This window comes from Dendrobates tinctorius, unplaced genomic scaffold, assembly GCF_039654945.1.
Source record: "Dendrobates tinctorius isolate UK_male_01 unplaced genomic scaffold, ASM3965494v1 ptg000029l, whole genome shotgun sequence".
NCBI lineage: Eukaryota > Metazoa > Chordata > Amphibia > Anura > Dendrobatidae > Dendrobates > Dendrobates tinctorius.
In genome coordinates, this window is record NW_027361697.1 from 4,371,330 (window position 1) to 4,399,218 (window position 27,889).

The 27,889-nt window shown below is 42.2% G+C and overlaps 1 protein-coding gene across 1 annotated transcript; it reads left to right on the forward strand.

The window, feature by feature from the left end:
- On the forward strand, positions 1-27,620 carry NCF2 (neutrophil cytosolic factor 2). Its single transcript, XM_073571329.1, has 15 exons — positions 1-516; positions 1,809-1,891; positions 4,264-4,372; positions 5,217-5,354; positions 8,356-8,463; positions 9,745-9,804; positions 11,158-11,201; positions 13,136-13,277; positions 18,567-18,629; positions 19,858-19,957; positions 20,259-20,308; positions 21,602-21,741; positions 24,665-24,770; positions 25,411-25,564; positions 27,433-27,620. The coding sequence occupies exons 1-15, from the start codon at positions 343-345 to the stop codon at positions 27,501-27,503; spliced, it is 1,542 nt and encodes a 513-aa protein (XP_073427430.1). The 5' UTR covers positions 1-342; the 3' UTR covers positions 27,504-27,620.
- Positions 27,621-27,889: the final 269 nt, after the last annotated feature.

A 27,889-nucleotide genomic window follows, 5' to 3' on the forward strand; every position in this document is an offset into this window, starting at 1 on the left:
AAGTCAGTAACGTGGGGTTGTTAAAGCAGCACATGTGTATGGATTTTTGGGGGAAACTCTGTTGGGCAAGGTCATCAAGTTATTTCCTGGGGACCAGGTACATGGGCTCTAAACACTTGTTCTCCACCAGTCTGTGGAGATGGAGGAAGGTCAGTAAATGGGGAAGTCGTTACGTATTGTACAAAACGTCAGTTTCAGAATGTGTTGTGCAGCGTCCCGCTGCTTCCTCTTGTGCCACCATCACATATGAACAGTGCGGGTGCTATCCGGGTGCTGTCACTTGTCCTACAACTTAGTGACGGAAGGATCAGCGAAGGAAGGAGAACGTCCTAGAGCTCAGTGATGGCCCTGGTTGAGATTATGCGCCTTTGGAGTGATGGGGTGGCTGCTGCGGACAAGGGTGACTGGAGTAACGCCCTGACACTTTTCACATCCATCGCAGACCCTCGATCCAAGATCTGCTTCAATATCGGCTGCTGTCACCTGGTATTAGGGGATTTACATGGGGCCGAACAGGTAAATCGAACTGAAAGCAATGTCCTAATTTACTTATTTTTGGCGACTTAATTTATAAAACATTTGTTAACGCCTTCTCGACCAGGTGATTTTCCATTTTTTTTTTCCCTTCTCGTTTTTTTTCTCCTTCTTCCTCCAAGAGCCATAACTTTTTCTTATTTTCCCATTGACATAGCGGGAAAAAAATTCAAAGTTCAGCAAAATTGCCCAGATAAACAAAACGCAATTCTGGGGATGAATTTTTGGGGGATGAAGTGGTTGTTTTTGTGCTCTCAAAATGACCTGGTCGAAATATTCTGCAGATCAGTACGATTTCAGCAATACAAAACTTGCATAGTTTTTTATTATTATTTAAGTGGTGAAAGCAAGCTTGGAAATTAACAAAAAAAAACAAAAAACGTTTTCGCTTGTGTCCCCACTTTTTTTAGTCAATGGAGCTATGTGAGAGGTTGTTATTTTGCATGGCAAGATGATGTTTATATTGGGGTAGATGCGACATTTTGACCACTTCCTATTGCATTTTCTCAAAACACAATTCTGGAGTGTAGACTTTTTTATTTTATGTTTATGAATTGAGTTAATTAATTTTTAATTTTAATAGTTCAGACTTTTACGGACACAACAACAACACTTGTGTTTATTTTTTTATTTTTATTTTTTTAATTCCATTATTCTTAATGTGAGAAAAAGGGGAGGGTGATTTGAACCTTTATTCCTTTTTTTTTTTTTTTTTATATCCATTTTTACAAACTTTTTTGTATGCATTTTGTAGGATTTTTTTTCTTTACATGATTGTAGTCGATAGCAAAAATTATGGTCTCCTATGAAGCCCGGCCAAAGACTATACTTCAGCGGAACACCTTATTGGGAGCATGAGGGTCCTCAGTAGACCTCCACCTGCCATAGCAACCCATCGGTACCCCACGATCGCATTGTGAGGCGAGAGGGTGAAACGCGACCTTGTAAATGCTACTGCCTGAAACTGATAGCATTTAAATAGTCAGCAGCAGGCAGAGCTCAACGCCGCTCGCTGCTGTTAGAGGAGGATTATGACTGCGTAAGGCAGCCATCATCTGCCGGCAATGATGCGGGCTCAGCCCTTGAGCCTGCATAACAGACAGGGACCCGAAATTGACCGTAAAAGGACGTCTAATGGTTTTTCTTAGTGAATCTGCCCCATTATTGTATATTTATAAACTTATTGTAGATTTATAGACTACCAGTAAAATATCAGCTAGTATTAATATGATTCATTCACATTGACTTTTTCCGTTTATGTGGCTGTCTTGCAGGCCTTTACAAGCACCATAGAGAAAGACGCGCACTTGGCTGTGGGGTATTTTCAACGTGGCTCAGTCTTCTTCAAGAAGGGCAAGTAAGAGACACCATGAATTTGATATCGTACAGGATACACAAGGTGGACATACAGTATTGGCGCGTGGCTCTCCTATTCTGTGTATGTGTCATTTAGGGGACGTGGCACTCACATCTTTCACTAACTACATGCTGCACACATACAGTACCGGTCAAATGTTTGGACACACTTGTTCATACAATTCTTTTCCTTTTCTTATTGAAATGTGCACATTGTAAATTCAGAGTGAAGACAGCAAAAACCACGAAGGAACACATATGGAAATAAGGAGTGAAGAAACACGAGTGAACAAACCAGAATATGTGATAAACCTTAGATTCCACAAACTATCCCCCCTTTTACTCTAATGACAGTTTTACACCCCCTTTACGTTCTCTCACGCACCTTCATCAGGCCATTACCTGGAATGGTTTTCCAACAGTCTTGAATGATTCTCTAGAGGCGCTGAGCACTTGTTGGCTGCTTTGACTTCATTCTGCATCCAACTCAACCTAAAGCATCCCATTTGGGTTGTGGTTAGGTGATTATGGAGGCCATGTCATCTGATGCTGTACTCCATTCCTCTCCTTCTTGGTCACGTAGCCCTTAGATAGCCTAGAGGTGTGTTTTGGATCATTGTGCTGATGCAACACAATTGATGGTCCCACAAGACCAGTTGGTATGGTGTGACATTGCAGAATGCGGTGGTGGCCATGCTGGGTAAGTGTGCCTGGAATTTAGGAAAAATTCACCAGGCACTGCCACACTATGACACCTCCCTATAATTTACAGTGGGCACCTCACCTGTAGAAACCATCTTCTCACCTATCTGCATTTCAAAAAGACATGGCACAACAATCTCACATTTTGACTCCTCGAACCACAGTACAGATTTCCACTGATCTAATGGCCAGCCCTTCTGGTGCTTGACACAAACAGGTCTCTACTCATTTGCGGTCCTCAGTAGTATCCTCTTTGTAGCAATTTTACAATAAAAACAGCTTTTCACAGTGTTCTCTGGACAGTTAATGTTGAGATGAGTCTGCTACTTGATGTCTATACATCAGTTATGAGAGTTGTTATTTGAGGTGATGTCAATTTGCATTTTTGGAGGCTGGTAACTCTGATGAACTTATCCTCTGCAGCAGAGGTAATTCTTGGACTTTCTTTCATGGAGACTATATCATAAGAATCAGTTTAACCATAGGGATTGATGGTTTCTATGACTACGTTATAGGATACCTTCAAAGTTCTAGCAATTTTCCAGATTGACTGACTTTAGTGTATTAAGGTAATGATGGACTGTTGCTTCTCTTTGCTTAGTTGAGTGATTTCTGCTATATTTTGGCTAAGAACAGTTGTGTAATATGGCTCAGTACTGCATGTAGCTGTGCACCAACACTGCCTCTGCAAAACACACCTGCTGGTTCCACACACTTTATAAAGGCTGGTGATTCCACAAATGAACTCTTGACGAGGCATACCATTTAATTGGAAGTCATTCCAAGTGATGACCTGATGAAGCTGCTTGAGAAAATGCCAAGGGGGTGTAAAAAGCTGTCATCAGAATAAAAAGAAGGGTTCTTTGACGAATCTAAGCTTTAACGCATATTCTGGTTGGTTTCACCCGTGTTTCTTCACTCCTTGTTTCCATGTGTGTTCCTTCGTAGTATTGCTGCCTTCAGTCTGAATCTACAATGTGCACATTCCAACAAGAACGAGGAAAACCAATGAATTAGGCTAGTTTCACATTAGCGCTTTTGAGCGCAGCGAAGGCCTGCGCACGGCCGCCGCTAAGCCCCGCCCCCTGCCGCGAATCCGCCGGTAGCTCCGCCTACCGGCGCATGACGCTGCATGTGTCCTGCGTCCCCTATCTTTATCACTGGGGGCGCAGGCCGTGCGCAGTATGCGCTTGGCGGCGCATGCGCCTTTTTGACGGTGCGCCGAGCGCAACCAAACTGCAGCAGGTTGCGTTTGGCGCAGGTCGGCGCACCGTTAAAAGGACGCATGCGCCGCCAAACGCATACTGCGCACGGCCTGTGCCCCCAGTGATAAAGATAGGGGACGCAGGACGCATGCAGCGTCATGCGCCGGTAGGCGGAGCTACCGGCGGAGGCGCGGCAGGGGGCGGGGTTTAGCAGCGGCCATGCGCAGGCCTTCGCTGCGCTCAAAAGCGCTAGTGTGAAACTAGCCTTAGCAGTTGTTCAAACTTTTGACCAGTGTTGTGGGACACAACACACATCACACATACATTGCACTCACAAACTCACATAGGAAATATAAAGACATCTGTCATTCACAGACCCTAAATATTCCGCTCTACTACAAGGAAAATGTAGCATTACATGACGGCCAAGGTCTGTACTAACAAATGGCAATGTATTTATGTGCAGGTATAGCCAAGCACTGGACGACTGGTCTCGCTGCTTTACAGAACTGAGGGGCAACCAACTCATCGACTACAAGATCCTGGGTCTGACATTTAAACTCTACAGTTGTGAGGTGAGAAAAGCATAAAGCGCGATACACAAATAGTCACAATTAAGATCCATAGGGATCAATCTGGATGAACCACGCCAACAGAAAAGTGGCATAAAAGAGGCGTATGGAGGGGAGCAATTTCCTACGCATTTCATCCTAAGGCTACTTTCACACATCAGTTTTTTGCCGTCAGGCAGGATCCGGCTATTTTTAGAAAAAACGGATCCGGCATAAATTTTGGAGAACTGTAGAATCGGATCCGTTTTTCTGCCGGATCCGTCTAGCAGGTTATAGCTGTTTCCTGGGGGCTGGCCAATTGGATCTGAGCATGCACAGCCTTAAAAAAACGGATCCGGTGGCTGGATCCGTCTTTTTCTGGATCCGGCGCATTCCGGCGCCCATAGACTTTCATTGTGGCAAAAAGCCAGAAGCGTCGGATCCGGCGCTTCCGGCTTTTTCGCCGGAGACAAAAAACGTTACAGTAGCCGTTTTATCCAGACGCCGGAACGAGACAAGTAGCCGGATCCGGCAAAAAACGGATGAAACGCAATGCTATCCGGCGCTAATGCAAGTCAATAGGGAAAAACTGGATCCGGCATTGCATTTCGCCGGATCCGGTTTTACAAAAAAAAGCCGGATCGCGCCTGACGGCGAAAAACTGATGTGTGAAAGAGGCCTAAGAGGGCTTAATCCACATTTGCAGAATGTGGATGGATTTCTGCAGTATATCTAGGGCATGTGAGCATTCCCAAAATGATTGCCTCCCTCTGCCATGGAGAGGGCACAAAGACAGGCGCCGTCGCCATTTTTAACATCTGTTGTTATCACTGATATTTTTAAGCAGTTTTTCATTTTTTTCTTTCAGATCCTGCATAATATCGCACTGGCAAATGCAAAAATGGAGAATTGGGAAAAAGCTGAAAAAAGCATTATCCTTGCCCTCAGTCAGAAAGCAGAACCGCGGCATGGCACCAGGATAGAGAAGGCAATGCAAGAAATCTTGGTGAGCCTGGGACTTATTCTAGAAACTTTGCACAATTCTGACTTTAAGGCCGGGGTCACACCAGCGTGTATTCCCTTATCCTCAGATGAGCAGAAGATGGAGACATTTTTTTCTCCCTCGTCTTCATTGTGTCAGTCACTGGAAATGAGACTGCACTCAGGTATCATTCGAGTGCAGTCCGATGTTTTTCACGGACTCATTGATTGCATGGCAGAGCGCGATCCAAATATCAGATCAAACTCGGGCATGCTGCGATTTTTTTTCCCTTGGACACACTTTGTCCAAGGAAAAACTCGGACATGTTCACGGCCCCATAGATTAACATTGGTCCAAGGGCAATTTGATGTTTTCTAGGACCGCACTTGGACCGTTTGTCTGCTCAAGTGATATTTCTTTGTACGCATGTTTTTTAACTTATTTAGACATAAATTTAATATATGGCTGACATATAGAGTAATTTCATAGTCTATATAAGCCTACCTACACCATTAATCATAACAGGCATCTACTTTTGTGCCACAGGTGACTTGTGCCCCTAAAACCCAAGACCCCTTGTATGATGGCTAATTCTGCACTCCCTTTTTAATCTTATCCATCCTTTCACTAAAAATAATTTTTGCAAAAAAGTTTCGTAATCATAAATCTTAGAAGTTACTCAGAAGAGGAGAGATAATAGTTTCAAACCCTGCGGATAGATGAGCTCACTGATGGGTTCACTGTTAACTCATTCCATAGTCTGCTGTGCACTGTAATATTTAGAAGATGTTTTAGCTAAGTGGTCAAAAATTTTTTACTCCTATTTCTAATTTTGATCACAAAGCCTCTTTAATTTATAGGCAACTGCAGCCCCAACCTTCTTCTGAGACCGCTCCGGTGTCCAGTATAGAAAAAAACAACATGTTTTTCTGTGCAATGACAATTCCACCCTATAAGATAATGACATGTCTGAAAACCACGGACGGAAGTCAGGATGATAAAGCAATCTATGTTTAGTAATTATTTCACAAGACTACGTAAGACCACAATGTGGTATTTTAATAGGTTTGGAAATGGCGTATGTGACCATGATACACAAATATCCACTTAAGTGCTATCTGTAAATCCGAAGATCCGAACCATTCAATTCAGATCATATAAGGCCGGTAGAGAATCGCCGATTACTGCAGTCCCTAGTCTGCAAATTGGGAACCAGAAAAGTCATGGAGATTATCAAAACTCTGCTCTATCTCGGCACCAGTGGCAAATATAGAAAACCGGGGGGGTCCACATCTGGATGCTTCATTATATGCTCGGTTTGCCATCTAGGACAGGTGGGTCAACAATTCCCCCTCCAACAATTTCACGAGTCCTGAGTTAATTCACTAACTCCATTGTTGCAAGCAGTGCAATTTCTCCATTGAAGAGAGAACTGCACATAATAGTTAAAGGGGCGTCTGTTACCCCAGAAACACTATTTAACCTGACCACATGGTCAAATAGCGGATTTGGCCTCCATAAAAATGAAACCTTTGGTGTCATATACATTGCTTTTGATTTGCGTAAAAAAGTGATGGTGCGCTATGCAAAATAGGGCGACCGGTGCACCGTTGGCGCAGCCAATTGCCATGCCGTTGCGGCTTCCTGAATGTTGATTAACAGTGATCGCTTGGTTAGAGCGAATGGCACCTGAAAAGAAATTTCAAGCACGTGAACACAGTGTAATGGCAGGAGTGAGCACAGGCGCTATCATCTCTGCTGCAGCCACTCACTGCACTGCCCCTGAGATCCACTTACTGGATGCGATTGCAACCCCTGGCTAAGTTCCCTATTTGACCGCCTTTTTAGTTTAATTATTGTTTTGTGGGCTGACAAACTCCCTTTAAAGGGAATCTGTCACCAAGTTTCGATTATTCCATCTGAGAGCAACATGATGTAGGGACAGAGACCCTGATTCCATTGATGTATCACTTACTGGGCTGCTTGCTGCAGTTTTGATAACATCACAGCTTTATCTGCTGCAGATCTCCCAGTTCTCTGAATGCTGCTCTCTGTATTATATCCCTGCTCAAACTACTGATTGGCAGCTCTCTGTCTACACTGTACATAGGCAGAAGCTGCCAATCGGTAGTGGGGGCAGGATTGGATTACATGGCGGCAGGTTTACTAGACATCTAGTGATAATCTCCTGCTGATCAAACTGTGATTTTATTGTTGATACAGCAAGCAGCCCAGTAAGTGACACATAACTGGAATCAGGGTCTCTGCCCCTGCCATCATACTGCTTTCAAATTGGGTAACAAAATTTGGTGACAAATTCCCTTTGCATGTATAGGAGCAATCAGGGCTGCCCCCTCTAACTTCAAGGGCTCCATTATCTGTCCTGTTATTAGAATGAACCCATTTCTAAAAGTAGCAATTGTGTTAATAAAATTTGAACTGATATTTATGCAATGACTTAATATATTAGTGTAGATCTAGTGACGTCACTCACAGCATAACATTTATTAATGCTGAATACAAACAACAGAACATAGATTAGATAATTGCCGCTGTCCTTCTTTCTCTCCAATCCTTGTATTTTATTTATTTTTTAATTAACAAATTAATATTCCGGGAAATGCTGAAGAATGTTCCATAGATCGTGAAAAGAACATGTATTACCCCTGAAGTGTTCTGTAACGTGCGCTTTGCTTTCAGATGGCGGCACCCAATGGTTTAGTCGCTGCGCACAATTCCCATCTGTGGGCTGACAGCTATTTTTACCTCCAGCTCTTTCAGCGTCCTGCTAATTATCTCACTATCAAATGTTCTTAACAAAGGAGAGGAAAACTTTCCGGAACAAGATCCTCCGCAGCAAACGTGATCTTATAAGATTATATGATGACGTCGCTCAATTGCGTTTTCAGTTTTGAAGTCATTGTGTTTCATGCGGAGACGGCGCTCCTTCCTTACATTGTAACAATGAGAATTACGGCTTACCATCAACCATTCTGATTCCACATCTTTTTTTTTTTTTTTAAAGAAACAAAAGGACTTTCCTGTTTCAGTGATGCCAAAAGGGAGGTTATTTCAACCTAATGAGAGACTCGTGGAGCAACTGGAGAAGAAAGACTACTTGGGAAAAGCAACGGTATGTTCCGGAAACTCCACTGTGTAACACAAGAGAATTAATTTTATTACAAAAAGCACAATACAGAACGTAATGTTCTTCTGCCATTCACCAAACACATCTATCAGCTAGAGAAGTATGATCCGTCACTCCACAAAACATATTTCCTCTGCTCCAGAGTCCTGCGGTTGCGGCTTTACACCACTTCATCCGACGCTTCGCCTTGTGCTTGGTGATGCAAGGCTTGCATCTAGGTGCTTGGCCATATAAACCCATACCATGAATCTCCCAGTACACAGTGTTTTTGTGCTGATTGTAGTGACCGTAGTTTTGGACTCTGCAGTTATTCCGACGGCAAAGCGTTGACAATGTTTCTCCACTCTGCATCTCAGCACTGTGGACTGGCCCACAGGAGAAGAGGAGAATCCTCCGGTAGGCCGCCCCTCATAAGGAGTGCCAATGAGTAGTGCTGTAACACTTTGATTTACAATTTTCAGAAAAAGATCTAATCATTCGTTCAACAAAATTAATTACATAAAAGAAAATGTAATTTTGTGTACTAGGGTCAGGTTAATTTTGCACGTAGCTGAACAGTGTGGCCCCGAGAATTAATGTCACTGGTTAGCCTTTGCCAACCCGGTCCGACACGGACTACACTAGTATTTGTGAGTTCTTTACAATGAGCCGTCTTCTCACAAATGTTAGTAAAGGCAAATTGCGTGGCAGGGGGCTAGATTTTATGTGCCTGGGGCAATGAGACTGGATAAAAAAACCTTTTTATTTCAATGATTAAGAGGCACGTATTAATACTTTTGTACATGTTATGTATCTTTTTTTTTTTTTTATACTTTCTTTTAATATTCAGCTTACTCATAGCAGAGAAGAAATATATCATTTAAAGAAATGAAGGTCTGGTTGGAGAGTTTCTTGGTTAAACCTGGCATTTCCAATTTCAATCAAAATAGGACATGTCTCCGATTTCTGCCTGCGAAAAATTTCCAACATATGAATGGCCCCATAGACTATCCCAGATGCGAGTGCAAGCCGTATCCAGACAGAATTCCATTAAGTTTTGCACCTGTATATACAGGATAGTCTTGGATAGTAGCAATATCTCAGAAAGATAATATTTCGTTATGCCAAGAAATAACACAATCTGGGCATCCCAACAAGATAAACTCGACCCTAATAAAAGATCACTTTTTTTTATACTTAGCTGATAGTTTACAAGGAGGAGTGTAAGGATAGAAGAACTGGTGACCATTCTAACAGTAACTAACGAGGAATGATATTGTTCGGCAGGTTGTGGCCTCTGTCGTTGACAAAGACAGTTTCTCTGGATTTGCACCACTGCAACCTCAGGTAAAGAATTTTCCAGCCTAATTTATACTTTTCTCATACATCTGATCCTCTAATACATCATCTAAATATAGGAATAACCAATACAGATAGCAAAATGCCATAAAAAGTAGATCTAACTAATATCATTATAAATCTGAAATATATAACAGGATCTGGTTTAGCTGCTCAATAAATGACCCCACATGCACTGGTTTACGTAATATTTTGTAGAGATAAAATGGGTGCCGGAAGCAGTCTCCAACTTGTTGGTGTCCAGTTGTGTCTAAACTTCCCCATACTGGGTATTGTAGATTTACCAATAGTTGTAGATGACAGGTCTAGAGCACCAAGGGCTTGTTGTGGAGCTGGATCTTATTGGTCACAACCAAAATAGAAATCAAAGTCAAAATATTATTTTAACAAAAATGACACCGTTTTGCAGTATGGTTAAAAGCGACATAGTATTTGTATTGTGATAGAGAAGATCCGCTGATGGGCTGCTGTTATCAGTTTTTACGTACAGTCGGCTTAGGCTGCTTTTACACTTACCGTGTTTTTGCGGCCCCAATAGATTTCTATGGGGCCACAAAAATCCCACGGTGTGCCGTGTGCCCGTGAGGGCCGTATTTGCGGCAGTGAAAAAAGATAGAGCCTGCTCGATCTTTTTCACAGCGTGTGGACACGGCCCCCATTGGAAATCAATGGGGCCACAAAAACAAAAGGAAGTTGTTTTTGCGGTGCACCGTGACTCCCGGTTTTGCGGAACCCGGGTTTCTTTTTCCAATACTATTTCCATAGTATTGGAAACATGAAAAACGGCGATCCGCAAGTTTTTTGCGGTCCGTTATTGCAGCAGACCGTAAAAATTGCGGCGATACGGCTGCAAAAACGGGCCGCAAAAAAACCCCGTGAGTTTAAAAGTAGCCTTATGAAAATTTCAGGCTTAATTCCCACTTGAAGACAAGTAAACTTTTAGTATTCCCTCCATTCTACGCTCTAAGCACAGAGAACAGGAAAACAAACAGAGGGCAAGCCTACCGGGCCTTATCCTGGATTGAATAGGAATTAATGAGCACTTTTCTACAAATTTGCGCTCAATGACTTGTAAATGGGTAATTTGATGAAGCAAATCTATTAGGACTATTAAGAAGGATAACGATGTTTCTTGTGCTAAATAAGGTAAAAAGCAACAACTAGACATTTGCCCTGTGAAACTGTAATCAGATCATCATAAAATGATATAAAAGATCGGCTCTAAAGTGTAAAGCAGTATGAGATGAAGTATATCCTCAAGAGACAGGTTTATATAGTTGGCTTTATATACTGTACACATTTTGATTTTAGATTGTTTTTTCCTTTTATTCCCTTTGATAGGCCAACAACCCTCCAGCTCATCCAAAAACCCCTGAGGTACTGAGGTAAGTGAAACAGAAAAAAAGTAAATTTTTATCTGAATGGTGGGGACTCTACAGGATAATTAGAATACAAAAATATTTAAAATGTGAACTTTTTTTTTTTTTTACGGTCTGTAACTATTTCTTCCTTTTAAAAAGCTGAAAACTTGACTCCATAACAATACTTTTTCCACGTATAAGATATGGAGTCATTGGGAGACCATGTGGCTGTTTTGGGGCTCATGCACCGTCCCCCCTCCACCCTTACTCGGTATCTCAATTATGTCATCTGTACCCTTGGAATTAAGGTTAAGTTGAAAACATTGGTGGAACAGAGTGCTGGCAGCTCTCTGCTCCCCCATTTAGTCGAAGTGTCTGAGTGTCAGCTCAGCAGGCGCAATGATGTCAACAGATTACGCCTCATGCACTGAGCCTAGGTCTACACACAGCACAGACCAAAGCAGAGCAGTACATTGGGGGAACAAGGCTAGGTGAGTACTTTTTGTTAGGGGCTGTCACAAGGAGATTTTCTCAAACAACTCCAACATTCATGGCGGCGTCAGGGTCTGTGGATTCCACAGATTCAGACACTCCTCCATGTGACTCCATAGACAGCTATGGTCAGAGTGACTCGGGTGCAGACTTCTAGAGCTGCAGTTCCTGGGCAGGATAGAAGGAGTTAAATATTTGCTGGACCTGCTAATTGCATGCGGTCACCAGTCCACTTTCCATATTTGAGCTGGCTCCTCTGCTCAGGTAATGCCAGCAATAGTTCTGTGTCCTGGTCTATAGAGTTGGACATGTCCTAATCATTAGTCGTTATTTCTAAAGGTGTTGTGAGTGGTGTTTGGTTAACCCTTTCCTTTTCCCCTACTTATCTTTAGATTACTTTGTTGTCTTTCGGGCTGTAAACTTTATATTCCTCTGTGTATTTCCCTGAGAGAGGGTTGTGTGATTGATCTTCCGTTTCTGCTCTGTCGGTCTTATGTTTTTCCTCCTACACTGTACAGACTAGTGCTACTTAGGAGTATAGGAAGGAAAGCAGCCCCGGCATCTCCACCTTCAGGGGTAATCCTGGGACAGGGATAGCCAGGGACCTCTAGCCTGAGGGTCAGTATAGATTCACATCTGATATCCCACAATCAGGGGCACTGTGGTGAAATCATACTGTATTAGGGTGCATATTTTGTTGAGGGCACTGTGGTGGCATCATGCTGTGTGGGGGTTACTGTAGGACATCATACTTTGTTGGGGTCACTGTGAATATATTGTGTTGGAGGGATCTGTAGGGGCATTGTTCTGTGTTGGGGGCACAGCGGGTGCATTATACTTTGTTAGGGGCAATGTGGGGGCATAATACCCTGGGGGGTAATTTATTCTGGAATTATCATTCTGTTCTTTTATTGCATTTTTTTGATGGTTCATACTGCATGGGGACCATGAAAAGCATATTGTTATGGGTGAAAACACTAAGGACTTTCTGAAGGGAACCTATGTTTTCATGCACGTCACAATAAATGTCCCTCCCACTCTCTTCAAAAGTTATGAAGTATGTCTTCGCATCACTCACCTCTGTGCTGCGACTTTGACTACTAGGTGGTGGGGTCTACCAAATATAGATATGACCATAGAGAAGAAAGCGCGAAACGATCGTCGTCTGTATTTGCTCCATCATTTTATCTGCCTGCTATGATACCACAATAAAGGATATTTTTTGCACGGGACGGATTGTGCCTATCCGCTTTCTTCTCTATGGATATACAGACTATTTTCCTTGGAAGTGGCACCCGTATTCCCTGAAGTGTGTGCAGCTTCATTAACCCGAGGTCATACAGCTGTGCCTTTGTCCTGCTTTTCTTCTATGGTATATGATTCAAATATAGATTTGAGCCATGGGGGTCCATGATTTCTATTTTTGCCCCTGCATGGAATAAAATTATTTTGGGATGTCTTTACAGGACCCTTCAAGGACAACCTCACCGTGTGTTATTTCAGTTTACTCCTGAGACTTTAGAAGAATTGGAGGTCATGCCAGGAAATATTGTGTTTGTGCTCAAGAAGGGGAATGATAATTGGGCAACTGTTTTGTTCAATGGAAAGGTAATTATGGTGGTGGGCTCTATGCCTGAATCTATGGCTAGTATATATCTTGTTTCATGTGGTAGACACTCTAAGCTGCATCTGTAATGAAAGCATTAATGGGGCAACTGTGGCAGGGATTTTTTGGGTGGCAAAAAAGGAAATGGGTAAAACCTGCACAGCTTTTTACTTAAATTACCAAGATTAATTCTGTGCTTCTATGTATGACATTTTACTTGGCCCCCAATGGGTTGCGACCGATGATTGCAGTTCAGTTGACAAAAATGCCAACTCCACCTTGAAGTTATCACCTCCGTACCATGGACATCGCTCATACCTGTATTGCCTGCAGCTTTTTCTAAATGATCTTTGTCAAACGTCAATTCCTGCTGAGGAACAAACCAATCGTTATTAACATAAGTGGCACCGCCAGGGCTTTGTCTGCCTGTAATGGATGCATTTTATAGTGAAGAACAACATTTTCATAGGTCCCAAAAAAATATTGCCATTTGTAATTATAAGGAACGTTATTAAAGGTGATAACTAATTTTAGCAAGTTAGTTTTTATAAAAGCTCCATTCTGGGATTTTGGGGAGCACATATTTCTGCACATACTGTGTGTGGCTACACCAGTTCCCTTCTGATGTATATCTGCACGCATATAAATGCATAAAATCGTAACTATATCCATATACTGCAGGCATCTTGTAGACTCTAATGGATTTCAATAGGCCCTTGTGGCCACAATTGATTGACTGGATTGAGGTAAATGGAGCCCAATGGTCAGTGTCAGTTGAGTAGAACTAGAAGTTCTGTGACATCCTAAGGTCAAGGCAGAATCAAATTTAGAAGACAGTTGAGACCAGGATCAGGATATAGAACTCTGATATAATAATCTTTATATAGCGCCGACACATTCCGCAGCGCTTTACAGTTTAATAGTCTCAAAACACAAGTCATAAGTAACAACGTTAACAATACAATAATTAAAGCAAAATAAGACGACCCTGCTCGTGAGAGCTTACAATCTACAATGAGGTGGGGGAGATACAAAGTACAGGTGTGTATTTACAATAATGGTCCAGCCATCTTGAGGGTGTGGGAGATAGATGGGGGTAGTGAATGGGCTACACATGCACACTTACACATAGAATGACTTTGCTTAGTGAATGTGATAGGCTGCTCTGCACAAATGCGTTTTGAGGGAGCGCCTAAAACTATGCAAATTGTGGATAGTCCTAATTTCTTGGGGTAGAGCATTCCAGAGGATTGGCGCAGCGCGGGAGAAGTCTTGGAGTCGGAAGTGGGAGGTACGGATTAGTGCAGAGGTTAGTCGAAAGTCATTTGAAGAGCGCAGCGGTCGGTTAGGCCGATAGACAGAAATGAGGGATGAGATGTAGGGGGGAGCACTGTGGAGAGCTTTGTGGGTGAGAACAAGTACTTTGAATTGGATCCTATAATGAATGGGCAGCCAATGTAAGGACTGGCAAAGAGCGGACTCGTCCAAGTACTGATTAGCCAGATGGATGACCCTGGCTGCTGCATTAAGTATGGACTGGAGAGGGGATAGTCGAGTAACGGGGAAGCCAATTAATAGAGCGTTGCAGTAATGCAGGAGGGAGTGGATCAATGCTACTGTGAGGTTTTTTGTTGTTTCCATGGTGAGAAAAGGGCAGATTCTAGAGATGTTCTTTAGGTGTAAGCAGCAAGAGATTGTATATGGGATGTGAAGGAGAGAATGGTGTCAAACATAACTCCCAGACAGCGCACCTGCTGCCGGGGTGTTATTATGGTGCCACCCACGAAGAGGAATATGTCAGTTTTAGGGAGGATAGTAGACGGCGGGAGCTGAAGAAGTTCAGTTTTTGAGAGGTTAAGTTTCAGATAGAGAGCAGATATGATGTTGGAGACTGCGGACAGTCACTTGTGTTCTGTAGTACCGCGGGGGTAATGTCTGGGGATGATGTGTATAGTTGTGTGTCATCAGCATAAAGATGGTACCGAAAGCCAAATCTGCTGATGGTCTGTCCAATTGGGGCTGTGTAGAGAGAGAAGGGGGCCAAGGACTGAACCCTGAGTTACCCCGACAGCGAGAGGAAGAGGAAGTGATGCGGAGCCAGCGAACAAAACACTGAAGGAGCGGTCAGAAAGATAGGAAGAGAACCAGGAGAGAGCGGAGTCCTTAGTGCCTAGTAACTGGAGCCTAGAGAGTAGGAGACAGTGGTCAGTGTCGAAAGCTGCAGAAAGGTCGAGAAGAACGAGAAGAGAGTGGTCACCATTACATTTTGCTGTCAGAAGGTCATTGGTAACTTTGATGAGTGCAGTTTCAGTCGAATGTAGGGGGCGAAAGCAGGACTGTGACGGGTCTAGAAGGGAGTGAGTGGAGAGGTAACGGGTAAGGTGGGAGTAGACTACGTGCTCCAAAAGTTTAGAGATGAAGGGGAGATTGAAGACAGGTCTGTAGTTGCTTGTGCAGGATGGGTCGAGAGCAGGTTTCTTTAGTAATAGAGTAGCAATAGAGTATTTGAAGGAGGATGGGAAAGTGCCCGAGGAGAGTGAGAGATTAAAGATTGTAGTTAGGTGAGTTTTGACGACTGGAGAGAATGGAGGAGATGTGAGGGAATGGGGTCGGTAGTGCATGTAGTCGGACGAGAAGAACAGAGGAGTCTGGAGACTTCTTCTGTGATGGGATCAAATGTGGAAAGTGAGCCACAGGAAATGCAGGGAGGAATGGGAGTCACAGCACTTGGTGGTTGGGAACGGATTTCCTGATGGATATTATCTATTTTCTCTATAATGTGGGAGGCCAGGTCATCCGCACAAATGTCTGTGATAGGAGCTTGTGCTTTTGGCCTGATGTATATTCATTTGAAGATCAAATATATATACAAACCAGGGGGACCGCTATAGGGATTAGATTTGCCCCAAACTTTGCATAGAATTTCAAGTAGACACTATTTACTCTAAAAGCCTTTGGGCCAATACCATTATTATTTATTAATTGTATATTGAGGACTTAATTGACAATCTGTTCTAATATGGAATAGGATAATGGAAGCCTAATGTTAATTTATTACCCATCCTAACCAAAACGAGTTGGGTTCTTCAATTTACAAACATCATCTCAGATAAACATATCAAATAATTGGATCTTTTCCTTATGTGTAAAAAAAAAAACAAAAACCTGCAATACTGAAAACTAAAACTTTAAATCAAATAGGTTATTGTAGTTTTTTTTAATAGAATTACACAAACAAAATGGAAAAACCAATATACTTTTTGATGAGTTTAAAGGTTCAAGATGCAATTATACTGAGGAATTGGATATGGACAAGCAGGGGAAGGTTATGAAATGTAGATTTAAGCGAAAGGGGTATCTTGACAAACATAATAAATTAACATTTATTGTGCTGGTGATTCTTTCAAGGCAATTCACTGTATTTTGTGCTGATATTTTGGGCTGGATACAGCACAGTATGAGCAGTTACATTCTTTTCTCATTCTCTTCATTTGTATTTTGGTTACATCTAGCCATCTGCAGAACAAAATGTATCAGGAAATTGGATGTCCCATGACGGAGCCATCTGTCACTGTCAAAATGTATCCAATGATACGTCATACAGATGCGTGATAGGTCTGTCATCCACACCCAGATGAGACCAATATCTATACCAATAGGGGGAAAAAATATCTGATTCTGTCCAAATTGAAGCATTGTCCGGCTGCGCTGCAGCATCACCAATCTGGGACAGAGGAATTTAATGAGGGGGTATGCACCAGGGATAGGAGGGGGCAATCTCATTTGGCAGGTGAAAAGCAATTATCATAATTAGTCTTCTGACTTTTTCCACAGCCAGAGTAATTGCTTTGACGGGAAGCATATGTCATTAGAAATAATATTTTAATAGGAATTTCTATGTATGGGGATTTGTATACATTGCAGTAAATAAGATTTTTTTTTTTTTTTTTAAAGAGGACTTGCCAGCGCTGGTGATGTGTCTGTTTTATTAAATACATCTGGATCCTTTTTTTAAATAACTTCTCAAGATCCCGTTCCTCTGTTATTCCTCCTGAATATACATTAATAAATTGACAGTCCCCTATGGATGGGTGTGTCTGACACTGGCAACACTGATTGGACAATGTCAGATTGTGCAGGGACACACCCCCAGCTGGTAACGCCCAGCTGTCAATACATTTACAATAGGAATATCAGAGGAACTGCACAACAAAGAGGTAAAGGAAAAAAAAAAAGTTCTGGAATGCAAGTATTTGCAAAAAAAAAAAAAAAAAAAAGAGACCATATCAATAGTATCCACAGATATGAACACTAATCTCTGTGATTCGGGCTAAATTGTGATGTATTATTGTGGGTAAAACCATGAGCGACAGATAAGACTAAGGGGAGATAAGGAAATGTTCACCACAGTATGACTGATCTGTGACCTTGTACTTAAAAGAGGAAATGTAATCACAGAAGTAACACTGTATGAAGCGTGTTACAACTAACCGTAGGTTATGACGACACGAGGGAAAGAGTTTCCTTTTGTGATTTCACAATGGAGATGAAGTTAGGTTTGTGTTCACACTGCATTTAGCCAGTACATTCATTGTATGTACACCTTATTAAAATTGTCCCAGTGAACACATATAACCTGCTCAGAGGTTTTTTTTTAGCCAACTGGATGCAAAAAAAGTCTTCATTGAAATACAACAGTGTGCAAAAAAAAAAAAAAAAAGGATATTGAAAGGAAGCCAGTTGGGACACTCAAACCAGGCGAAACACGCACTGAGATCTACACCATTTTTATTACAGTTATTTTTCACTATTATGATTTGAGGTCTACAGCTCTAATTTGATAGTTAACTGAGTAATATGGATGTACCTTGATAAATAATATAATTCTCCCCGCATGCGGTAACCACTAAGGGGAGCTCCCTGCCTAGGGATTTGTACAGTTATAAATCTGCATGCATTGAGCACCATCTAGTGGTGATTATAGGTAGCCAAAATGACAATGTCATGTTAAGGAAAGGGGAAGCGGGTGAAAAGTCCCTTCCCTCTGCCACCACAGTAGAAGTTACATACCCCTTTATACTCTGCAGTATTTTATTATACTGTTCAACATGGTGTCCAAAAAAAATGTCTAAATGAGCCATTATCACATCAGACAGTTTTGCCATGGGCCTCGTATTAGTTATAATTGTGGAATCAGCTATCGGTACATATTGAATGACAGATTATTATTTATTACATCACATTTATTCCTTTCTGAAATTATCTTTATTCTTTCTTGTATGTGTATATAGAAAGGGATTGTACCGTGCAATTATCTGGAGCCTGTGGAGTTGCGTTTCCAGTCACAAACCCAAGTAAGTCATATACCGTGCTTCCCACAGACATAATGATATATATTTGGTTGGTAGGTGGGATGAACACAATATGTGGGGATCTGGTCCTGATCTGTGTTTAAAGTTCTACTAAATATTATAGGAAACTGTCAACAAGCTTGCTGTCAGAAATACCAAATGTTTATCCTAGCTACTATCAGGAGTTGACTGCAAATCATTAAAAAAAAAAAAAAAATTTAAATGCTGACATTTTCTGGGGATCTCAAGACAGCAGATAGTGAACAGAGGTGGACATTCCCTATAGATCATGGTTTCCTTTAGCAATGAAATGAATCTCTAGCAAGCCAAGACCATTAGGTTATGTTCACACGTTGCTTTGCTGTGGTTTTCAGTATCCCAAATTTCAGCTTTCTTTCCACCTTCCAAGCATAAATAATACAAGATTTTAAGCAACCAATGCAAGACATACGTGAAAGCATAAAACATCTTTGGAATAAAATGGGCAATTTGATCCAAGTTACTTCGGGGGAAGGAAAAAAAGAAAACATGTTTTTACGTCTGATAAAATAGTGACTAGTGTGAACAAAAAAGCTGGATCCATCTATGAAGCGCAGCTGTGAACTAAGGTTGAGTTCATGAAAAGATAGCAAATGTAAAAACAGTGGGAAAAGTTGAAGTGGTAGGGCATTGTTTACCTTACACATTGGTAGGGCATTGTTTACCTTACACATTGGTAGGACATTGTTTACCTATCACATTGATAGGTTGAAGCTGCTTTTGTTGACCTAGAACGGATTTCGATTCTCATGCTCTGCAGCTTGCCATCCAACCGTTTTGAAGTTCACTTTCTCTGTGTCAGCATTCTACACTATTGGTACTGGAACTTCCTTTCCCTCACTTCCCAGCATACATTGTGTCTTCCATTGTGTTGCCTGCCCGAAAGTAAAAAAGCTAAACTCTGTGTTATGCCAGTATGCAGCTTGACAGACAGGAGAGCAGGAGCAGAGAGGCAAAGACCACCTGCCACTTCCTGTAATTTCTCTCTGTGTCTCTGCTGATAGAGGATTAGACTCAACAAGAGGCAGTGGGCAGCAAGTCAGACAGAAGGGAGTCGCCTAGTGGCTGACACTTGGGAGTTATTTTTTTTTCTTTAGGTTCATGTTATTTTGGGGTAAAGTACTATGTAACTGCATTTGTCATCAAATGTATTGCAATGTAATATATATGTAAACATTATTATTGTTTTCAGGGAACAGAAGCAAACGAAGGTGAAGCAGTGACCAAAGTTACAACCCCAGACCAGGACATCCCCGCGCCTCCCACTTCTGCTGCCCCTGCAAATGTGCAAGGTTCGGTCCCTCGAGTTTTGCGGTTACAGCTCTCAGCATATCGGAATTTGTACACGTCAGCATCTATAAGCGCCCTGTGGATGGCCAAGCATGGAATTTGTATGTGGCATATGGAGACCATGCTCACAAAATCATAGGGACTCCCAACGGTTACTCACTGTTGCATTACAAACAATGGATTAAAGTTTTTTTTTTTTTCAGTCAATTTTCTATATTAAATCAATATACTGACTGTGAGATTACTGTCATGTAGCTTTTGCCATATGATCATGTCAGAATTTTTCTTTTTATTTCCCTCTAGACAAACCAGATAGACCCATCACAAAAGAAAAACCACCCGCTCGCTCTATGGTATGTGTCACAGAAGGTCACGCGTGTTTAAAATGAACGGATTGTAAGAAATCAAAGCGTTATAAAGATGCAGTAAATGCCCAGCAATTTAACACTTTTGTTTACAGCCCGTTGCCTAGGAGACAGCCCACCACTGCGCTCTAGCTTGTAAGCCCAGCGCAGAAACTGGCCAGGATTAGGAGGTAACTGCGCGCTCTAGAGATCCCGGCCGGCTTCAAAATGGCGCTAGTAATCTCTGAGAAAAGAGTTTGTAAGCGCTGCACATATTTTGCCGTTTAGCAATAGTGGTCGGTCTCCAAGGCAACGAAATGTAAATAAAGGAAATAAGATGCGTTAATATTCTCAAGAATATTTTAATATGCAGGAGATTGCCTGTATTGACAAGCGCTATCCAACAATACCCATTTATGATGATGGGAATAACCCTTTAACGATCATCTGATGGTCGAATTAACTTTTACTGCTGAATCTATGATTAGTGTAAAGGATTTTTATCCCCTTTTATTAGTGATAAATGACAAATGTTAGGGTAAGGGTTCTTTTACATTTACCATGTTTTTTTGCGGCCCCAATAGATTTCTATGGGGGTCACAAAATCGGTCCGCAAAAATTAGTCGGAGCGCCGTGTGGCGTATTTGCGGCCGTAAAAAAAGAGCAAGCCTGCTTGATTTTTTTCACGGCTTACGGACACGGTTCCCTTTGAAAATCAATGGGGCCGCAAAAACAGCAGAAGTTGTTTTTGTGGTGCATAGTCACTTCCGGTTTTGCGGAATGCCGTTTTTTATTTTTTCCAATACTTCTTCCATAGTATTGGAAACCCGAAAAACCGCTATCTGCAATTTTTTTTACGGTCCGGTATTGCGGCAGACCGTGAAAATTGCGGCGGTACAGCCCGCAAAAAACCCGGTAAGTGTAAAAGAAGCCGAAGAGAAAGAAAATGTGAAAGATTCACAGCGCCCAGGTTCAGTAGCCATCTCGGTAGTCCATGGTTGCCGGGAGGAGCTTCGCAAGGTTCTGATCTATCTGCTGCCATCGCCACTCTGAATAGTAGGCTTGACATAACGTCTATCCGTGTGCCGCAGCAATTACATCGTGCCGGGGATTCTGGCAGGCAGGAGGAGGAGGAGGGTTGCAGGGACTCGGACCACTTGACCAGGGTCCTACAATTCATTTTAATCACTATTAGTCACATATTTAAAGCATTACTCTACAAGAAAAAAATAAAAATGCCCCTCGATCCACCAATGTCCTATCTGATGTAGTCAAGCAAGCCAACGCGTTTCTTCTCTGCAGGAGTCCTCCACATCGTACGTTGTGAAAGTTTATTACAAGTACACGGTCGCCATACAAGTCTCCCAGAAACTTTCATACGACGACCTGTTGATATTGATCAGCGGTAAGCTGAAGCTGGCTCCCTGCAACATCACACTTCAGTAAGTGCGGGTCTTTTATTTTTGGATTATCTCTCATCAGTAGACTCTGGATATACAGAGATTAGCCATAACATTAAAACCTAATATTGGGCAGACCAAGCAGTGTCGCTAATGGAGGCATTGACTCCATACACAATGAGTTGTTACATTTTCATCGCTCTTCTGCGGGATTCCGCCTTTGCACCACATATGTCTTGAGCGCTCATAACTTAGTCACTATATCACCGCTTGTGTTCCCTTTGCCCAAAAATGCTCACCTTCATTCTATACACAGCAAAAGATTGTATGAGCCAGATAGGGCTTGTATGACTTCATGCTCCCCCATGTCTTGCACTTTTTACATCACATGGTATAGTGCAGACAATCAGAGGGGACTATCATAGCCTGTATAAAAGCAGAGGCAGGGAATACAGCGGCACATTTGTAATTTTGGGGTGAATCTAGATGGTAAAAGCACCACTACAATTTTTTTTTTTTTTATTTCAGCACTGGAGTCGTGCTAATAAACTAAGTTCCCTGGCCACCATCTTCAGCTCTTCCAGTTTTCACAGCTCCATTTTGTGACCTTAACTTCTGACTGACCAGAAGTCAGAGGTAACTGTCACAAACTCTCAATGGAAGTCTATGGGATCCTCGTTTTGGCTCTCATAGACTCACATTGAGTAGTGACTTCTGGATCACTCCACAAGCACTGGAGCAATCTGGTAGGTTACAAACTGCTGGAGATAGACCGGAGCAGCGCCAAGAACAGATAAAGACAGCGGCTGGTAATTATAAGACTGAGGGCAAGGAATTTAGATTAGTGGCACCACTCCACGATGATGGAGTGGTGCCTAAAAGGACATCAGCGCTTACATCTCAGCAATGGAGATACGGAGAGAAAGCCATAAAGCACGGAACAAACAATACAGATAGTGTGTGACAGCACAGCTGTGAAAAACAGCTACCATTCATTTACCCAGAAACATATATGTTGAGGTGTTTGCGATAAACTTGAAAAGTGTTCAGTACAGTCATAGGAGACGTCAGAGTGTTACACTCTTTTCAGGGCAACTTGAAGCTTTGCAGTACTTGCAATTTTCAGCAAATTGAATATTAGTGAAAAATTTGACTACGTTTACGAGTTTCAAAAGATTCACTCATCTACTATATAATTGTCTAAGTCTGTCTGTCTTGGAAATCCTGCCTTGCTGATTTGTCGCGGCAGTTAGGCGACAGTTGCTTAGTCGTCGTGGCAACACGGCTGCATTGCTTATTGTACAGGCACATTACAGCTGTTAAAGGCATCACTGCTGCGTCGCTCATTACACAGGCACAGTCCTGTACATATTCTGGAGTACAATACATTAGGTAACAGCAGAACAGTAATTGCAGCTCTGGGTGTAACTTGCGTACAATACATTAGGTAACAGCAGAAAAGTGACTGCAGCTCTGGGTGTAACTGGAGTACAATTCATTAGGTAAGAGCAGAACGGTGACTGCAGCTCTGGCTGTAACAGGAGTCTAATACATTAGGTAAGAGCAGAATGGTGACTGCAGCTCTGGGTGTAACTGGACTACAATACATTAGGTAAAAGCAGAACAGTGACTGCAGCTCTGGGAGAAACTGGAGTACAATATATTAGATAACAGCAGAACAATGACAGCAGCTCTGGGTGTAACTGGAGTACATTAGGTAACAGCAGAACAGTGACTGCAGCTCTGGGTGTAACTGGAGTACATTAAGTAACAGTAGAACAGTGAATGCAGCTCTGGGTGTAACAGGAGGACATTAGGCAGGAGCAGCACGGTGACTGCAGCTCTGGGTGTAACTGAAGTACATTAGGTAACAGCAGAACAGTGACTGTAGATCTGGGTGTAACTGGAGTACACTACATTAGGTAACAGCAGAACAGTGACTACAGCTCTGGGTGTAACAGGAGTACATTAGGTAAGAGCAGAACAGTGGCTGCAGCTCTGGGTGTAACTAGAGTACAATACATTTGGTAAGATCTGAACAGTGACTGCAGCTGTGGCTGTAACAGGAGTATAATACATTAGGTAAGAGCAGAACGGTGACTGCAGCCCTGGGTGTAACTGGACTACAATACAGTAGGTAAAAGCAGAACAGTGACTGCAGCTCTGGGAGTAACTGGAGTACAATACATTAGATAACAGCAGAACAGTGACAGCAGCTCTGGATGTAACTGGAGTCCAATGCATTAGGTAACAGCAGAACAGTGACTGCAGATCTGGGTGTAACTGGAGTACACTACATTAGGTAACAGTAGAACAGTGAATGCAGCTCTGGGTGTAACAGGAGGACATTAGGTAAGAGCAGAACGGTGACTGCAGCTCTGGGTGTAACTTGCGTACAATACATTAAGAGCAAAACAGTGCAGCTCTGGGTGTAACTTGCGTACAATACATTAGGTAATTTCAGAACGGTGACTGCAGCTCTGGGTGTAACTGGGCTACAATACATTAGGTAAAAGCAGAACAGAGACAGCAGCTCCGGGTGTAACAGGAGTATAATACACTAGATGGTGTCCCGATTCTATGCATCGGGTAGTTTAGAGTCTGTTAAAATAAAAAATAGTTACATACTCACCTTCCGACGGCCCCCGAACTCTGTCCCGCCTCTCACCACGCTCCTGGCATCTTCCGCTCCCAGTAATGATTAGCGAGAAGGGCCGGAGATGACGTCACTCTTGCGAGAGCGCGACGTCATCAGCAGTGTTTCGCACAAACATTACTGGGACCGGAAGATGCCGAGAGCGTGGTGAGAGGAGGGACAGAGTCTGGGGGCCGTCGGAAGGTGAGTATATCACTATTTTTTTTATTTTAGCAGAGATTCTAGAATACCTGATGCAATAGAATCAGGCCACCATCTAGTTTCTAATAAGAATCCATTGAAGCGTGTCATTACCTGTAATCTCTTCAGCTTTATAGATGGAGACAAAGAAGTCCAGCTAAACAAGGACAACGTGAAAAGAGCATGGGAACAGATCACAGACAACTGCCTGAAACTGAAGTGTACAGATGTACAGGTAAGACACAAGATGAGAGCTAGATTATTAAATGGAAAGAAAGCTCCAGCACATATAGTTCTGGCAGAATGCTGATGAAAAGTGACCTACTCACTCTAAAATGATGAATGGCAATTTACAGTCTATGAGACTTTACCAAACATATGGATTTTAGTTGGTGGAGAAAGAGGAGCACTCTCTCAGCGTAGTAAGTTAACAATATAAAACCAATTGTAGAAAATATTCTCACCTGGTGAAGTTGTGCAATAGGCACATCTCCAAATACATTATAGTGGATTCCAGAGGGTGAGGCCAAGCTGGTATACTCTGGAAAAATCCTCCATAGGGAGTTCCAGCAGAGCATGGTGTGAATAAAAAAAAATAAAAAACAAAAACAAAAAAAACACAGATGGAATGTGCGCCTGTTGAAATGGGAAGGGGCAAATTGATCCAATGAGTGCAGATAAAACAAAAACTTTCAATTAAAAAAAACAACACTTCGCGTTTCCGCTGCATCCAGCCTGCCTCAGGCGTATCGCAACAACTGAGGAAATTATATTCATTATATTCAGCTGTGGCGAATGCTCTTGAACTCGTGTCTGTCTGAAACTTTAGGTAATATTGGAATAAGACCACAATCTTTCACATTTACTATTTGTAGATGGAACAATCTTTTGAAAAAATAGAAGGTGTAAAGCCCCCAAAATCAGAAGCTAAATCAGAGGTTACTGTAACAGCAATATTTAATTATGAGGCTTCACAGCCAGAAGACCTGCCCTTTAAGAAAGGAGATATCATCAAGGTTCTCAATAAAGGTACAGTCTGTGTTTCGCTGTCTATTTCTGGATGCAATCTGAGTTTTCGTAAAATCTGTCATTGATCTTGTGGTCGCGGAGAGTTTGTAACTCTGTTATCCGTCTTTTACGGAGCGCCTCCCAGCCGATTTATTACCGAATTATCACATCAAACATAAATCAGCTGAGAGCAGCTCAATAAAAGAAAATATAAAAGCTTAAAAGCTAAGTTCACATTGCGTTTTAGGCTACGGCGGGATTTTATGTCCGAAGCTCTGAAAAATAGGATTCGGACATACGCACTGATGGTGCCTAGTGCTGCAATTGACTTCTTTAAAACTTTAGAAAAGTCTTTGGGGTCCCAATGCTTATACGAGGGGCGATCCAAAAGTAATGATAATCAATAATAAACACAATGAATATAGTAAAAAAAAATAAATTTATTTTTCTACATAGTCTCCTAACAAGTCTATACATTTAGTCCATCTCTTTTCTAAACTTAGAATTCCCTTCGAAAAAAATTCTTGATCTTGACCCTCAAAAAACTCCCCAACAGCGGTTATCACGTCGCTATTGTCGTCAAATTTCTTGCCCCGGAGGTGTTCCTTGAGCCGAGGAAAGAGAAAGAAGTCACTGAGGGCTAGATCTGGCGAATAGGGGGGGTGTTCCACCAGTTCAAAGCCCGCTTCTTGAATGGTAGCCATGGCAACTGCAGCTTTGTGAGCCGGTGCGTTATCTTGGTGAAACAGCACTCCAGCCCGCAGTTTGCTGCGCCTTTTCTCCTTGATAGCCTCCCGCAATCTTCTTATTTGTTCTGCGTAGTAGGAGCCCGTAATAGTGGCTCCCTTCTCCAAATAGTCCACTATAATAATTCCTTCACCGTCCCAAAAAACGGACGCTATAACCTTCCCTGCTGAGCTTGACACTTTGAATTTCTTCGGCGTCGGTTCGTTTCCATGTCATCGATTGTTGTTTAGTTTCAGGATCAAAGTGGTGGATCCAGGTTTCATTCATGGTCAAAAAACGTGACAAAAAATTCTCCTTGTCTGCTTGGAACTTTTCGAGATTTGCTATTGAAATGTCAACTCGTTTCCGCTTTTGCTCGTCGGTTAACATTTTTGGCACCCAACGCGCAGAGACCTTTCTCATATGCAATTCTTTTGCAAGGATTCTTTGAATACTGCCATATGAGATCCCTGTGACCTCAGCTACATGCCTGATAGTCACTCTTCGATCTGCCAACACAACTTCAACTTTTTTCACGTTTTCTTCGTTGAGGGACGTGGATGGGCGTCCTTCGCGATGTTCATCTTCAGTCGATGTTCTTCCCAGCTTAAATTCCTTGGCCCAGCGTGCAACTGTGGAATATGGAGGAGAAGAGTCCCCCAATGTTTCCACCAAGTCGCTGTGTATGTCTTTGGTAGACATTTTTTTCAAGCAGAGGTATTTGACAGCTCTGAGCTCATTTTTTTTCCATTTTGATGTTCACTCCTTGGCAGTTCATATTCAAATGAATGTAGCTCCCGGGAATCGTGGCCTATTTAAGTGATTTTTTTTTCCTGGACTAGTGGGTACCCAAGAGAGAAGAAAACATTTTATTTTAATTTCTGTGTGCAATAGAAAAAACCGATCATTACTTTTGGATCGCCCCTCGTACATAGGCATCCTGATGAAGAACATTTACTTTAGGTTTCGCTCTCTTTGACGGATATGTATAATCCTAAGTTCTGAGGACAATTTTCTGCTCTAAAACATGACTAGCTTTGCAGATTTAGACCAGGAAAAATCATGAGGACATCTAAAGACTCGCGGGAAGATTCGCTTGATGGGGATCTTTGTGGGTAATGATACATTTCTTGGTACTTTTTACACTAATGCTCTTTTTTCAGTGTCACCAGAATGGTGGGAAGGAGAATGTCACAACAGAGTGGGCATCTTTCCATCTGCTTTCGTGCAGTGAACGACTGGCGTGTGAAGCGGCAACCAACACTATTCATGTATGGACTATAGCAATCTGCAAACAATCATGTTATCACCTCCTGCTGTTCAATAAAGTAGAAGCAAAACTTTCTGAAAACTAGTGGAGTTCTCCAGATTTTACACACCTTGTTATCAGTCACAATCTTTCATACCCAATTAAACAAGTCTAATTAATTAGTGCTTAGATCATGTGCCCTGGAGCCATCCGTGACCTGCGGCATCACGAAGACATCAGTCCATGTGAAATATGCAGAAGTCTAACATTTTGGTCATTGTATCAGTTACCAGGTTCACGCAGATTTTCCCCCCCCCCTTCCAGTTTCCAGACATATCCCTTTCCCAAACACCTCCTGCCCTAGGAGAAAA